Below are 12661 nucleotides of genomic sequence, written 5' to 3' on the forward strand. Positions count from 1 at the left end.
CAAAACCTATGGCATCCCTTCTCATCCTCACCATCACGGCAGACGCAGCCAAATCAATCGGTGTCACCAAGCCAGGCTGAAAGCAATTCCACCCTGGGTGCTCTTTTATGATATTGGCTCCCATCATAGCTTAAACTTCAGGAAGCTTAACATACACAGCATTAATAAGATGCAGTACATCATGACAGGTTGATAGCAAGTGGTGATCGTGGTCATTTCTATCAAAGCTGGCATTTAGTCTCTCGTGCAGGTATAGCGGTAGGATTCCGTCCCCCTCCCCCCTTATTTTTAATGAGAAAATCCTATTTAATGGCATTTCACTAGAGAAACTATTCTAGAAATGAGCCACTGGAAAGTTCAAAACTACAGGTAGACGATAATTTTATTTAGATTCTGCATTTGTAGAAATAATCTTATCAGTGTTTTTTTCTTTTAAGTGTATGAAGTTGTGTAGCCTGTCAGCAGTGCTGGGAGAGACTCGGGATTCCCTAGCTTTGGCCGGCATCCTAGGGGGTCTTCACTCTGGCTACAACTTCAGAAGTACATAGTTCGCAAGTTTTAACTAGTTTGTACTGAAATGCCTGACTCAAATGTTGAGCACCATTTCAGAAATACTTTGAAACTTTCCACTGAAAAACAGGTCGTAAGGAGCATAAACATTTTCAGAGCAAATGGAAACTTCTTTTTTACAAACTGACTTAGAAAATGACTCAATTGTTAAGTAAAAAGCTATTTTCACATTTAGACTCATGATCTGAATTTCTATGATTTAGTATTGCTGCAGGAGATCCTTTTTCTCTTTCATATTTTTCTCCAGCCAAAAGAAACAAAACAAGCTAAAAACATTCTGGGAGGAACTGAACATAAACTAGCACCAAGATGACTCACAGAAGGCACACGGATTCTCTTCACATCACACTAAAAAGCCCCCTGTAAGAGAAGATGTCTGTTGTTGTATGTCTACCCTAGGCATACTATTTAGGAAATATCATAAAACACTAGCTGTCACAGCAGGGCAGATGTCCCTATAACAACATGTTCAGTTCATTAGAAAAATATTTTTTGAAAGCACACATAATACCATATTTAAAAATCTTTCCAACTCTAATTTTGTGATTCAAATTCTTGAATGTTTTTGTCAGAAAAAGATGAATGAGAACCCAGAGGAACATGGAAACTTGTATTCTCTGTAGTACAAAAAGCATAGGCAGCTGAATAAACGGAGGCTGAATAACCAGACGTTCATATATTAAAAAATGAATCTTCCTATTACACACAAGAACAACTAAACATGGGGCATATACCTAAATGTAAGAGCTAAAATGATAAAACTTCCAGAAAATAACACAGGAGAAAATCTTTGTAATCTCAGAGTTCTTAGATGTACAGAAAACTACAAAAATTTGGTAACTGAATTTTCATCAAAACTAGACTTTGACTCTTTAAAAAATATTATAAAATTGGGTTGAGAGAGGTGGCTCATGCCTGTAATCCCAGTACTTTGGGAGGCCAAGGCAGGCAGACTGCTTGAGCTCAGGAGTTCGAGACCAGCCTGGGCAGCATGGCAAAATAATACAATTAACCAGGCATGGTGGTGTGTGTCTGTAGTCCCGGTTACTGGGTTGGGGTGGTGCTGAGACAGGAGGATTGCTTGACCTTGGGAGGCTGAGGCTGCAGCAAGCTGTGACTGCACCATTGTACTCCAGACTGGGCAAGAGAGTGAGACCCTGTCTCAAAAAAGAAAAGTATTAAAAAATTTAGGCCGGGCGCGGTGGCTCAAGCCTGTAATCCCAGCACTTTGGGAGGCCGAGACGGGCGGATCACGAAGTCAGGAGATGGAGACCATCCTGGCTAACACGGTGAAACCCCGTCTCTACTAAAAAATACAAAAAACTGGCCGGGCGAGGTGGCGGGCGCCTGTAGTCCCAGCTACTCGGGAGGCTGAGGCAGGAGAATGGCGTAAACCTGGGAGGCGGAGCTTGCAGTGAGCTGAGATCCAGCCACTGCACTCCAGCCTGGGCAGCAGAGCGAGACTCCGTCTCAGAAAAAAAAAAAAAAAAAAAAAAATTAAAAGACAAGCCAGATTGTGAGAAAATACTTGCAATTCGTATTAATTTGATGTGTCAACTTGATTGGGTGCAAGAATCCCCAGAAAGCTGATAAAGCATTATTTCTGGGTGCGTTTGTGAGGGTGTTTCCAGAAAAGACTGGCGTTGGAATCAGTAATCAGTAGAGTAAGTAAAGAAGATTTGCCCTTAAGGATGTGGGTAGACATCTACAATCCCTTGAGGGGTCAAATAGGACCAAAAGGCCAGGCATGCCCTCCTCTCCTGGCAGACATCCACCCTCTCCTGCCCAGGAACACCAAAGCTCCTGGTTCTTGGGCCTTCGGACTCCATGACTCACACCAGCACTCCACCTCACCACCTTGTCCTCGGGTTTCCAGGCTCACGCTGAACTACACGTCCGGCTTCCTGGTTCTCCAGGCTGCAGATGGCAGATCTTGGTACTTGGCCTTAGTCACACCAGCTGATTTTCATATGTATCCTATTGGTTCTCGTCCTCTAGAGAACCCTGAATAATCATATTATCTGATAAAGGACAGGTAGCCAGGAAATACAAAGAAACCTTAACTGCTCAATAAGAGGATGACAAAGAAAGTGATGAAATGATGAGCAAAAGATCTGAATGGGCACTTCACTAAATCAGATCACGTGAATGGCTAATAACCCCATGAAACGATGTTCAACATCATTAGTCATTAGGGAAATGCTAATTAAAGCCAAAATGAAATACCACTCTGCACCCACTGGAATGGCTGGAGCCCAGAATACTGGCAATACCAAGTACTGGCCAGGATGAGGAGAAACTGGAACCTTTTTTTTTTTCTGAGACGGAGTCTCGTTCTGTGGCCCAGGCTGGAGTGCAGTGGCCGGATCTCAGCTCACTGCAAGCTCCGCCTCCCGGGTTCCCGCCATTCTCCTGCCTCAGCCTCCCAAGTAGCTGGGACTACAGGCGCTGCCACCTCGCCCGGCTAGTTTTTTTTGTATTTTTTAGTAGAGACGGGGTTTCACCATGTTAGCCAGGATGGTCTCCATCTCCTGACCTCGTGATCCGCCCGTCTCGGCCTCCCAAAGTGCTGGGATTACAGGCGTGAGCCACCGCGCCCGGCCCGAAACTGGAACCCTTATAGGGTGCTGCTGAGAATCTAAAACGGTACAGTCATTTTGGAAAGCAGCTTGGCAGCTGCTCGGACAGTTGAACGTAGAGTTGTCACAGGACCTAGCAATTCCACCCCTAGGTATCCACCCAAGAGAAAGGAAGCATATTTCCACCCAGGGACTTGTATGTAAGTATTCACAGCAGCATTACTCGTAATAGTGAACAGGCAGAAACAACCCGTCTCCATCACCAAATGAATGGATAACAAAGTGTGGTCTAGAGAATCATGCACTGGAATATTACGCAGCGTTAACAAGGAAGGAAGCACTGATCATGCTCCATGGACAAACCTTGAAAACAAGGTTTTGCTCAGTGAAAGAAGCCGGTCACAAAAGACCACATATTACAGGATTCTATTTCTATGAAATGTCCAGAAAAGGTAAAGTCATAGGCACAAAAAATAGATCTGAGGCAGGGGCTAGGAACAGAAAGTGACTGTAAATGGCACAAGGCTTCTTTCTGGGGTGGTGAAAACGTGTTAAAATTAGTCTGTGGTCAGACTGGATTAAGAAAATGTGGCACATATACACCATGGGATACTATGCAGCCATAAAAAAGGATGACTTCGTGTCCTTTGTAGGGATGTGGATGAAGCTGGAAACCATCATTCTCAGCAACGTATCGCAAGAACAGAAAACCAAACACCGCATGTTCTCATTCATAGGTGGGAACTGAACAATGAGATCACTTGGACACAGGAAGGGGGACATCACACACCGGGCCTGTTGTGGGGAGTGGGGAGGGGGGAGGGACAGCATTAGGAGATATACCTAATGTAACGACGAGTTGATGGGTGCAGCAAACCAAGATGGCACCTGTATACATATGTAACAAACCTGCACGTTGTGCACATGTATCCTAGAACTTAAAGTATAATAATAATAATAAAGAAATGAATCCAAAAAAAAAAAAACAAGAAAAAAAAGGAAAAAAAAAATTAGCCTGTGGTGATGGCTGCAGAGCTCTATAAACATAGAAAAATCACCGAATTGTTCGCTTAGTAAAAGGTGTAGACACAAAGCCCATCAGCTGTGGCCTGGTCTTGGGTGAGAGCAGGGACTGACTGTAAAAGGTGCGGGGAAGCCTTCTGAGGGGAGCCAAGTGTTCTTTAGCTGGACGGTGGTGGTGGCTGCACACTCTACATTTTCCAAAAATCATCAAACTGCACACCTACAACCGGTGAGTTGATGTCATGCAAATTAGGCCTCTCTACAGAGCTGGTTTGATTAACCTCAGCCACAGAATGTCCCTCTGTGTCCCTGCTCTGACAATGTCACTGGCTTTCCACCACTTATAGGGTAAAGTTCAAATTCACAGCTGTAAGCGAGTCTCTTCCTAATGACGTCCGGACCTACCTGCTTAACTTACCTCCCTCCTCTCCACCCAGCCACCCTGTACAGAAGTTCTGCAACCCATCTGCAGCTCCCTGACCAAACAGATGCATCACTTTGCTAGAAACTCATATGCAAAGCCCCGTGCTAAGTCCACGCATCACCTCAGCTGATCTTCACAACAATCCTATGTGGTCAGGATGCTTACCACCCACAGTTGACAGGCGAGGAAAATGAGATTTAGAAAAGGTGGAGGACTAGTAAGCAGCAGAGCTGAGCTCAGGGGCGGCATCCGCCTCCTGTTTCTCACTCCTCCCGCCAGCCTGGAAGCCCAGTGCCCTTCTGCAACCGCTGCCCGAGGCACTAATGACCCCACTCCGCCGTCCCCAGTTCTGCCACTTTCCAGCCCGCGTTCTTAATTCTGCCGCCTTCGGGGCTCCTGTGGCACTCAGTGCATTCGCATGAGGAGCCCTTGCCACTACATCATAATGACCTGCACACATTCCTGTCACCAGCTGGACTCCGAACCCATTAGAGCACAGCCAGCGTCTTTTTGTTTCAACCTCTTCTGTTCACATAGCAGGTGTTGAGTGGTGAGGTACATGACGATTCCTTATGCACTGCTTGACGATGCCATCTTAACTTGGATTATTCCTCTATATCAAAACAAATTACATTACTTCCTGTTCTCTCCACTCACAGAATATCTCTGCACACATGTGCAACCTACTGTACACCTCAGTGAAATGCCCCTGTCCTCTCTATAATCATCTGTAGAAATCCTCCTTCTTCAGATCAGATTCAATCACCCTTATGAAGCCTTCCTTGATTTGGTACATGGGTGAGAACTGCAAGTCCTCTGAAACCCATAGCATTTTGCTTTGACCACTTTTATGGAATTTAATCCATCAGTTTCTCCTATGTTTTAGGCGTATCTGGGCACAGGTGCGACCTCCTTGGCATCACCACATTCCCTGTAGAGTCATACCTAACTCGTCTCTTATATCTGACATGTGTTCAACAAATTTGGTTGGGTACATGGTTGCATTAAAATATACATGTTGGATTATGCAGGAAATTAACTCTTTTTCTAAGTAGCACGATGTCAAACTAACTGTTTGAAGAATTTCTCCATCCCCTGTTAAGATTGTAACAGTGTTATATTGAAAAAGAGTTCTGGAAAGAACCCACCTTAACGTCCCTGTCTTAAAAAGCCATGCCAATCTAGGATGGAAAAACCATCTGAACAGCGACAACCACGCAGTGGCAGTCAGTGTCAAAGGGTGGGCTAAGTGTTTAACATCCATAATTTCATTGGCTCTTACCATCCCCAGGGGCAGATGAAGTTACTCCATATCCTACCCTTGAGAAGACCCGTGCCAGGAGAAGTTCAAGTTTGCCCCGGTTGCCGGGGATCTTTTAATAAGAGAGCCAGGGTCCCAACTCAACTAGAAACATGTGCCAAGAGACGGTAGCTTACCAAAGCTCCCTGGAGAGGGCTCCAACTGGTTGTCATTTAAGAGTTTTTTCCATGGCATATTTAGCACTACATGAAACACTGACTCTGCTGCCTGAGTTTCCATTCACTAAGGAAGCAGTTTCTCCTTGTGAACTGGTAGGAGAAGCAGCATGAACGCTCCAAACTCCTATGCAACACCTTCAAAAGGCAAAGGGCAGCACTGTCAACAAGTAAACGCAACCTGTAACTTACAACAGGTCACAAGCTTAAGGACTTGTTCAACAAACCACTGCTCTTAAAGCTGACCACTAGGTGGCAGGAGCATAGCATGCTTTGTAAATTAAAGCGGCAGGACATTTTCCCAGCTCTTTTTCACAGCAATACACACACCATCTTGTTAAACTGCTTAAAATTGTTCAACGATTATTTTGTTATTTTTACGGTAGTATGATATAAATAAGTGGTTCTAAATAGAAATTATTCTCCCTATTGAAAAGCACCTTATAATATTTTAAATAATACCATAATATATGTTGATTACAATCTTTTCATATTCAACAGTTTAAATTTGCTTTAATCCTATAAGTAGAACCATACTGTTAATGAGTTGAATAAAAAAAATACTGTACATTGAAATATAGTAAAGACTGAAATTTAATTTTGTAATGCTATAAAACAGAAACTGCTTTTAACTCATGAAGGTTGGAATCCTTGCGTTTCACACTTTTTCTGTTTGTTTCCCTTAGTTTGCATTTTGTCTCTCAAAGCCAAAATAAAAAAGGTTTCAGGTTCTCCTTCACAAGCACTTCCCTACAAGTAACACCGAACATTTCCAATGTGTAAGATGCAATGTATAAGTTATGGGTAAAGCCGTAACTGTATTTTCTCTTTTTGACATATATGTTAAGAGTACAGGCCAGGCGCGGTGGCTCACGCCTATAATCCCAGCACTTTGGGAGACCGAGGCGGGCGAAACACAAGGTCAGGAGATTGAGACCATCCTGACTAACATGGTGAAACCCCATCTCTACTAAAAAAAATAGAAAAAAATCAGCCGGGAGTGGTGTCGGGCACCTGTAGTCCCAGCTACTCGGGAAGCTGAGGCAGGAGAATGGCATAAACCCGGGAGGCGGAGCTTGCAGTGAGCCGAGATTGTGCCACCGCACTCCAGTCTGAGCGACGGAGTGAGGCTACGTCTCAAAAAAAAAAAAAAAAAAAGAGTACAAGAGGGGTGAAACCTTATCTCTACAAAAAACACAAAAAAATTAGTTGGGCATGGTGGTGAGTGCCTGTAATCCTAGCTACTGGGGAGGCTGAGGCAGGAGAATCGCTTGAACCCGGCAGATGGAGGTTGCAGTGAGCTGGGATGCACCACAGCACTCCAGTCTGGCGACAGAGTGAGTGAAACTCCGTCTTGAGAAAATAAATAAAAGTACAAGAGGAAGCTTTATGTGCTATACAAGAATTTTGAGGCTGGGCGTGGTGGCTCACATCTATAATCCCAGCACTTCTGAAAAATGAGGTGGGTGAATTGCTTGAGGCCAGGAGTTTGAGACCAGCCTGACCAACATGGCAAAACCTTGTCTCTACTAAAAATACAAAAATTAACCAGGCATGTTGGTACACATTTGTAATCTCAGCTACTTGGGAGGCCGAGACGTGAGAATTGCTTAAACTCAGGAAGCAAAGGTTGCAGTGAGCCGAGATCACACCACCGCACTCCAGCCTGGGTAACTGAATGAGACTCTGTCTCAAAAAAAAAAAAAAAAAAAAGAAAAAAAAAAGAATTTTGAAGAAATGAATGCAACTGAAAAATGTGATGAATATCCGGAGGCAAATCTGTAGACTTATCAACATGTGTGCACCTTTAATAAATTGAATTTCAATATAATTGTTCTGCTTTCTATCTTTGGTGATCTTCCGTGGGTAGAAATTAAATTTGATATAACTAAGAATAGCAAATATATGTATAAAACCATAAAATGGTCAAAATCACCCTGGGAAGTAACTACACACTAGTTCATACATATTCACTTAACAGGTTCTCAGGAATAAAATATTTCAATGATTTTTAAAAAAATAATTTTGTTAAGCAGAATATAAAATTGAATCTTTAACATAAAAAACTCTCCTTTTTTAGGGAAGGGAGGTTCCAAACTACGAGTGGGGCAGGCAGGGTGTTCAGTGGAAGGAATGTTACCCTTCATCTCACTCAGGAATGAGTGAAGCTCGGTCAGTTGTACAAACTGGAGCCGGCAGAACTGGAACTCCTTCCTAAGTCTGGCCACTACTCCTGTGTCCTTACAACTGCTCCACAGGCTCAAACATGCCAATGAACAGACAGTTCTCAATATTCAAGACCTCTCAAATAAACTGGTGAGCTCTCCACAGGAATCTTGGGTAACAGACACTGTGCAGTCTCCCTTCTCTGGCTGCCCAGGGAACCTGGAGACTAATCTCGATCTGAAAGCACTCTGCAAAAGTCCTACTTTCTAGGTCTTCCCACAAAGGTTCTACTAACCAGGTCTGTCTGTAGAGCAATGGTCAAGATGGACAGTGCAGAGGCTGTCCTGGCTTCTGAGTTTGCAAATTCGGCTATGCCATCATTTATCTGTAGGCTCTAAGACAAAACTGAGGTCCTCCCCAAGGATGGGTGGGAAGGAGCATTTGCTAGGGGATTATTCTCTATGGCAAGCACCAATCTATACCTGCAAATCAATCTAGAAATGTATGTGAAGAAGAATCTGCAACATATACACATGAATGCATTTCCCCATCTTCCAGCTATATAAGGTAATATTACGGAGTGCTCTATAAAGTGAAAATTATAAAGCTGTCCGGATGTTTGATAGAATATGAAAAAACCTACTGTTGTAACCTTGACAGCTATTAGCTGAGTCAATTCACGAGGTGCTTATGATCTACTCTAAAATAAGTACAATAACCCATCATAAAAATGTCTTTCAAACAAGCATCATTCAAAGGCTGACAGGTACCAAACTGCATGTTCCTAACTCATTCCTAGGAAATTAAACAGACTTAGTGATGGTGGTGGGAGGTGGACAGGTACCTAGGTGGGAAGAGGCAGGTCCCCAGTGAAACCCCACCTTCAAGCCAGGGACAGCCTGAAACCTCAGGGCACAGATGCTAGTTCCGGGTGAAGTCAGTGACCTGGAGTGAGAACTTCCTTGATGCCTTCAACCAATCAAGTGCTGCCTTTTCCAGGCCTGCCCACGGACCCGTCAGCATGCACTTCCTCCATTCTGAGCCCATAAAATCCCCAGACTCAGCCACTCACTGGGACTACCTGCATGCAGAGAGGAGCAACCCACTCCAAGTTTCCTGTCCTCTGAGAGCTGTTCGATCACCCAATAAAGCTCTTCTCAGCCTCGCTCACCCCCCATTTGTCCGCATAACTTCATTTTTCCTGGATGTGGGGCCTGCCCAACAGTGGGAGCCAAAGGAGCAGTAACACTTTCCTGGGTGGCTCGCCGAGCTGCAGGTGGGAGTTAAAGGGGCTGTAACACATCCCTGGCCAGCTCACCGAGCTACAGGCGGTCACATGCCCCTGGACTGCAGGCGTGAAGAGTGGTAACCCTTCTGGGGACCCAACTCTTGGGATTCCCTCAACCAAAGCTGTAACACTATAATCCTCCTGCTTTGCACCAGCACCAGGCAGCTGCCACATGCAAAAGGAAGGGTAGGGCTAGACCCGCCCAAGAGCCGCATGCTGGAGTGGGGCAGTGGGATTAAAGGAGCTGTAACACAATGGGGTGAAACATGTTCCCCAGAAACACGGCCCCTGCTTGCTGTAATGCAGGTAACGAGGAGAAGAGTTGTGGCCCTTCCGGGAGCCCAGATCAGAACCAGGCTATGACATGCTGTAACACCCTCTTTGGGGCTCTGCAATTCCTGGTATCTCTGAGATTTCACTTGTCACACATTCCCCTTGTCCACAAGCTGGTGCCTGCAGCAGAAGCCAGCTGCAGTACGTCTGTTCCAGCCACAGCCTTGCATGGAGCCGGCACCTGGAGGTGCCTGCCCTGCTGCAACAATTGACCTGCCTGGCTGTGTGCACAGGCTGGACTCCATGCTCATTCACTCACACACCCCTTGCTGCTCCATCCCTGGTATGCCCTTGGCAGGCATGGGATCTGGGCTGGCAGTGCAAGCCTAATGCAGCCTGCTGGGCAGAATGGGTGGGATGAGGCTAACGGGCATGAGCAAAACTCAAGCAGAGGCACTGCCAGTCACGAGGTTTCCAGCTGGTCAAGTGACACCCAAAGGTGCTGTGATATTAGGACAGGTAACAGTCTCTTAACAGAAAGAATTTCACTTATATGCACTTTGTGGGAAAGGTTTACAGAAACAGCTTAAAATATAAAGAAGAAAGATATGAGTCAGAACTGCATGGAACAGAACACAGTTTGTTCACAACTTATTTTTTCCCCCAGAATCTAGTACCTGGTACGTGTTCAATAAACATCTTTTGAAGGAAAGGTGTGGCAAATGTCATCTCAATGAATCTCATACATTGTCAAATTCATTTCAAAGGGGATAGAGATTACTTCTGAACTTGGTAAACAGCAACTTGACAACTCTCACTCCCACTAATATTGTAAGGGCAACAAGGTCAGCAGAGGGCCACTGACCATGACAGGTTAGGGACCCAGGGCAACACCTCTGCTGCATGGGAACCTCCAGGTGAGGCCAGAATGCCCCTGTGCAAGCTGCCTTCCTGCAGCAGGGTCGCCCACATGAGGGACCTTACCACTGCCCTTACCTCCTCCTCCTCCTTTTCTTCTGGGCTGGCTGCCCCACCAGTGGTCACCAAAAGGTCCTTGCTGCCCTCAACACCATGTGTGGCTTCCATAGGATCCTGCAAGGACACAGGCCCTGGCTCTCTCTGAGCAGACCCTTCTGCCCTTCCTTCACTTTCCTCCGAACTCACGGATGGGGCACCGTGATTGCTGTGACACTTGGCACTTCCTGCCCCGGGGCTCTGAGGGCTCTGGGGCTTGGGTGTGGTGGGCCTTAGAGGGGTGGGAGGCTGCTCAGGGTCAAATGTGAACTGGCTGCCAGCGTTGGGGTCACAGCAGTCTCTGCTCAACACATCCCGGACAATCGGGCTTGGCGAGGAGCTGCCAGCGCAAGGACTGTCGCTTTCCACCGCCCAGGAACTTTTGGCTTCAAGAGGAAATACGGCGGTGTCAGCGTCTACGTGGGGCCCCTTAGAGGTGGCCGAGCTGAAACCAGCGGCCACGGTGCAGGCTGCAGTGGAAACATGCATGACCGCCCCGCCCCGCCTGCTGTCCTGCTCCGTGCTCCTGGAGACGCGGCGGGAGTAGTCGTCATGCAGCCGGCTGTGTGCCTGGAGTCTCAGGCTGGCCTCACCAGGGGACGGGGCCCCACCCCTGGGACTCTCCCTCCTCCAGGCGGCCTCAGTCACATTGCTCACAAGTTTGAAGACTCTGTCAAAGTCCTTGGCCCTAATCGGGCTCCTCCAGCGTTTGGTCCTCCCTGACCCAGGCTTTTGGCAGTCAGTGGAGGAACTGCTTAGGGTCCTCTGTGGCACCTGGGCGTCATGCGCCGTCCTGAGGTCTGCAAGATTGGAAGTGGACTTCCGCTTAAAGGAGCTCTTCTTCAGAAAGGCAAGGTTGTCAGTGCTCTTGCTCCTCCTGTAGCCCAGGCTGTTGTTTTCAGGATCCCTCACGAGAATCTCACACATGGTGGGCACCTGGCCAGTGGCCATCGTGGGTGTCGCGTGGTTCTGGGGCGCATCCAGCAGGCAGATGCGGCCCAGGCCGTAGGCTCTGCGGAGGCTGCGGGAGCGGTGTGTGCTCCGCTGGAAGGTATCGTCCGTGTCCTCGAGGTCGGAGCCATCCAGTGTGCCCCCCTCTGCTGGCCTGAGGGGACCACACGCTGGTCCCGGGGCTGAAGGGGAGCCCCTGCTTGCCTGGGCTGCTGGGACAGCGCCATGCGGGATGGGCTTTCCCAGGCCGTGCTCCAAAGCCTCTCCCTTGGAACAGGCATTTGACCCCTCTCGGCTCTGAATTCCTTTCAGGACTGAGGACTTCAGTTTCTTAAAGGATCCCATTTTCCGGAAGGAGGCGAGGGTGTTCCATGTGGAGGAGCTGCCCACCAGGAACATGGAGCGGGGCCGCTCGGGGTGGGCGCTCGTCCTCTTCCGACTGGTGGAAAAGAGGCGCACAAGCTTGGCTGGGCTGAGTTTGGCTTCCTGGGTGTCTGTGTCGCCACCAGGGCTGCAGCCACAGACTCCATTTCCACACGCAAGGGAGGTCACCATCTTGGGGTCTTTCAGGTCCGAGCCTGGACAGGGGGCTGTGGGGCCTGGCCTGAGGCCGTTCGGGGCAGTGGTCATGTTCTCCAGGCAGGGTGACCAGGGCCGCACAGCAGCCTGGGTCATGGCCACAGGCACTGCCGAGTCCGCAGACCGCAGCTCCAGGCCTTCATCTCCAGGAATGCCGTCCTGGCACTCACACCTGCCTTGCACATTGGGCTCCTGGGTGACCACGGCCTGCAGCGGAAGACAAAGCAGGCGGTTTAGCCATTTCCCGCGCAGCAGCCCCTCTGCTCAGAGAAGAAGAGGCACGCTCCAGCACAGGGCTGGTCAGATGAAAGCTACTTC

At 47.5% G+C, this 12661-nt stretch overlaps 1 protein-coding gene across 1 annotated transcript in view; it reads right to left on the reverse strand.

Moving 5' to 3' along the window:
• SPATA13 (spermatogenesis associated 13) overlaps positions 1-12454 on the reverse strand; it is an 89974-nt gene extending 77520 nt beyond the window's left edge. The window contains exon 1 of the mRNA XM_023190305.2: positions 10796-12454. Coding sequence (XP_023046073.2) covers positions 10796-12439 — 1644 coding nt within the window. The 5' untranslated portion in view covers positions 12440-12454. The remainder of the gene's footprint in view (positions 1-10795) is intronic.
• Positions 12455-12661: the final 207 nt, after the last annotated feature.

This window comes from Piliocolobus tephrosceles, chromosome X, assembly GCF_002776525.5.
Source record: "Piliocolobus tephrosceles isolate RC106 chromosome X, ASM277652v3, whole genome shotgun sequence".
NCBI classification, from domain to species: domain Eukaryota; kingdom Metazoa; phylum Chordata; class Mammalia; order Primates; family Cercopithecidae; genus Piliocolobus; species Piliocolobus tephrosceles.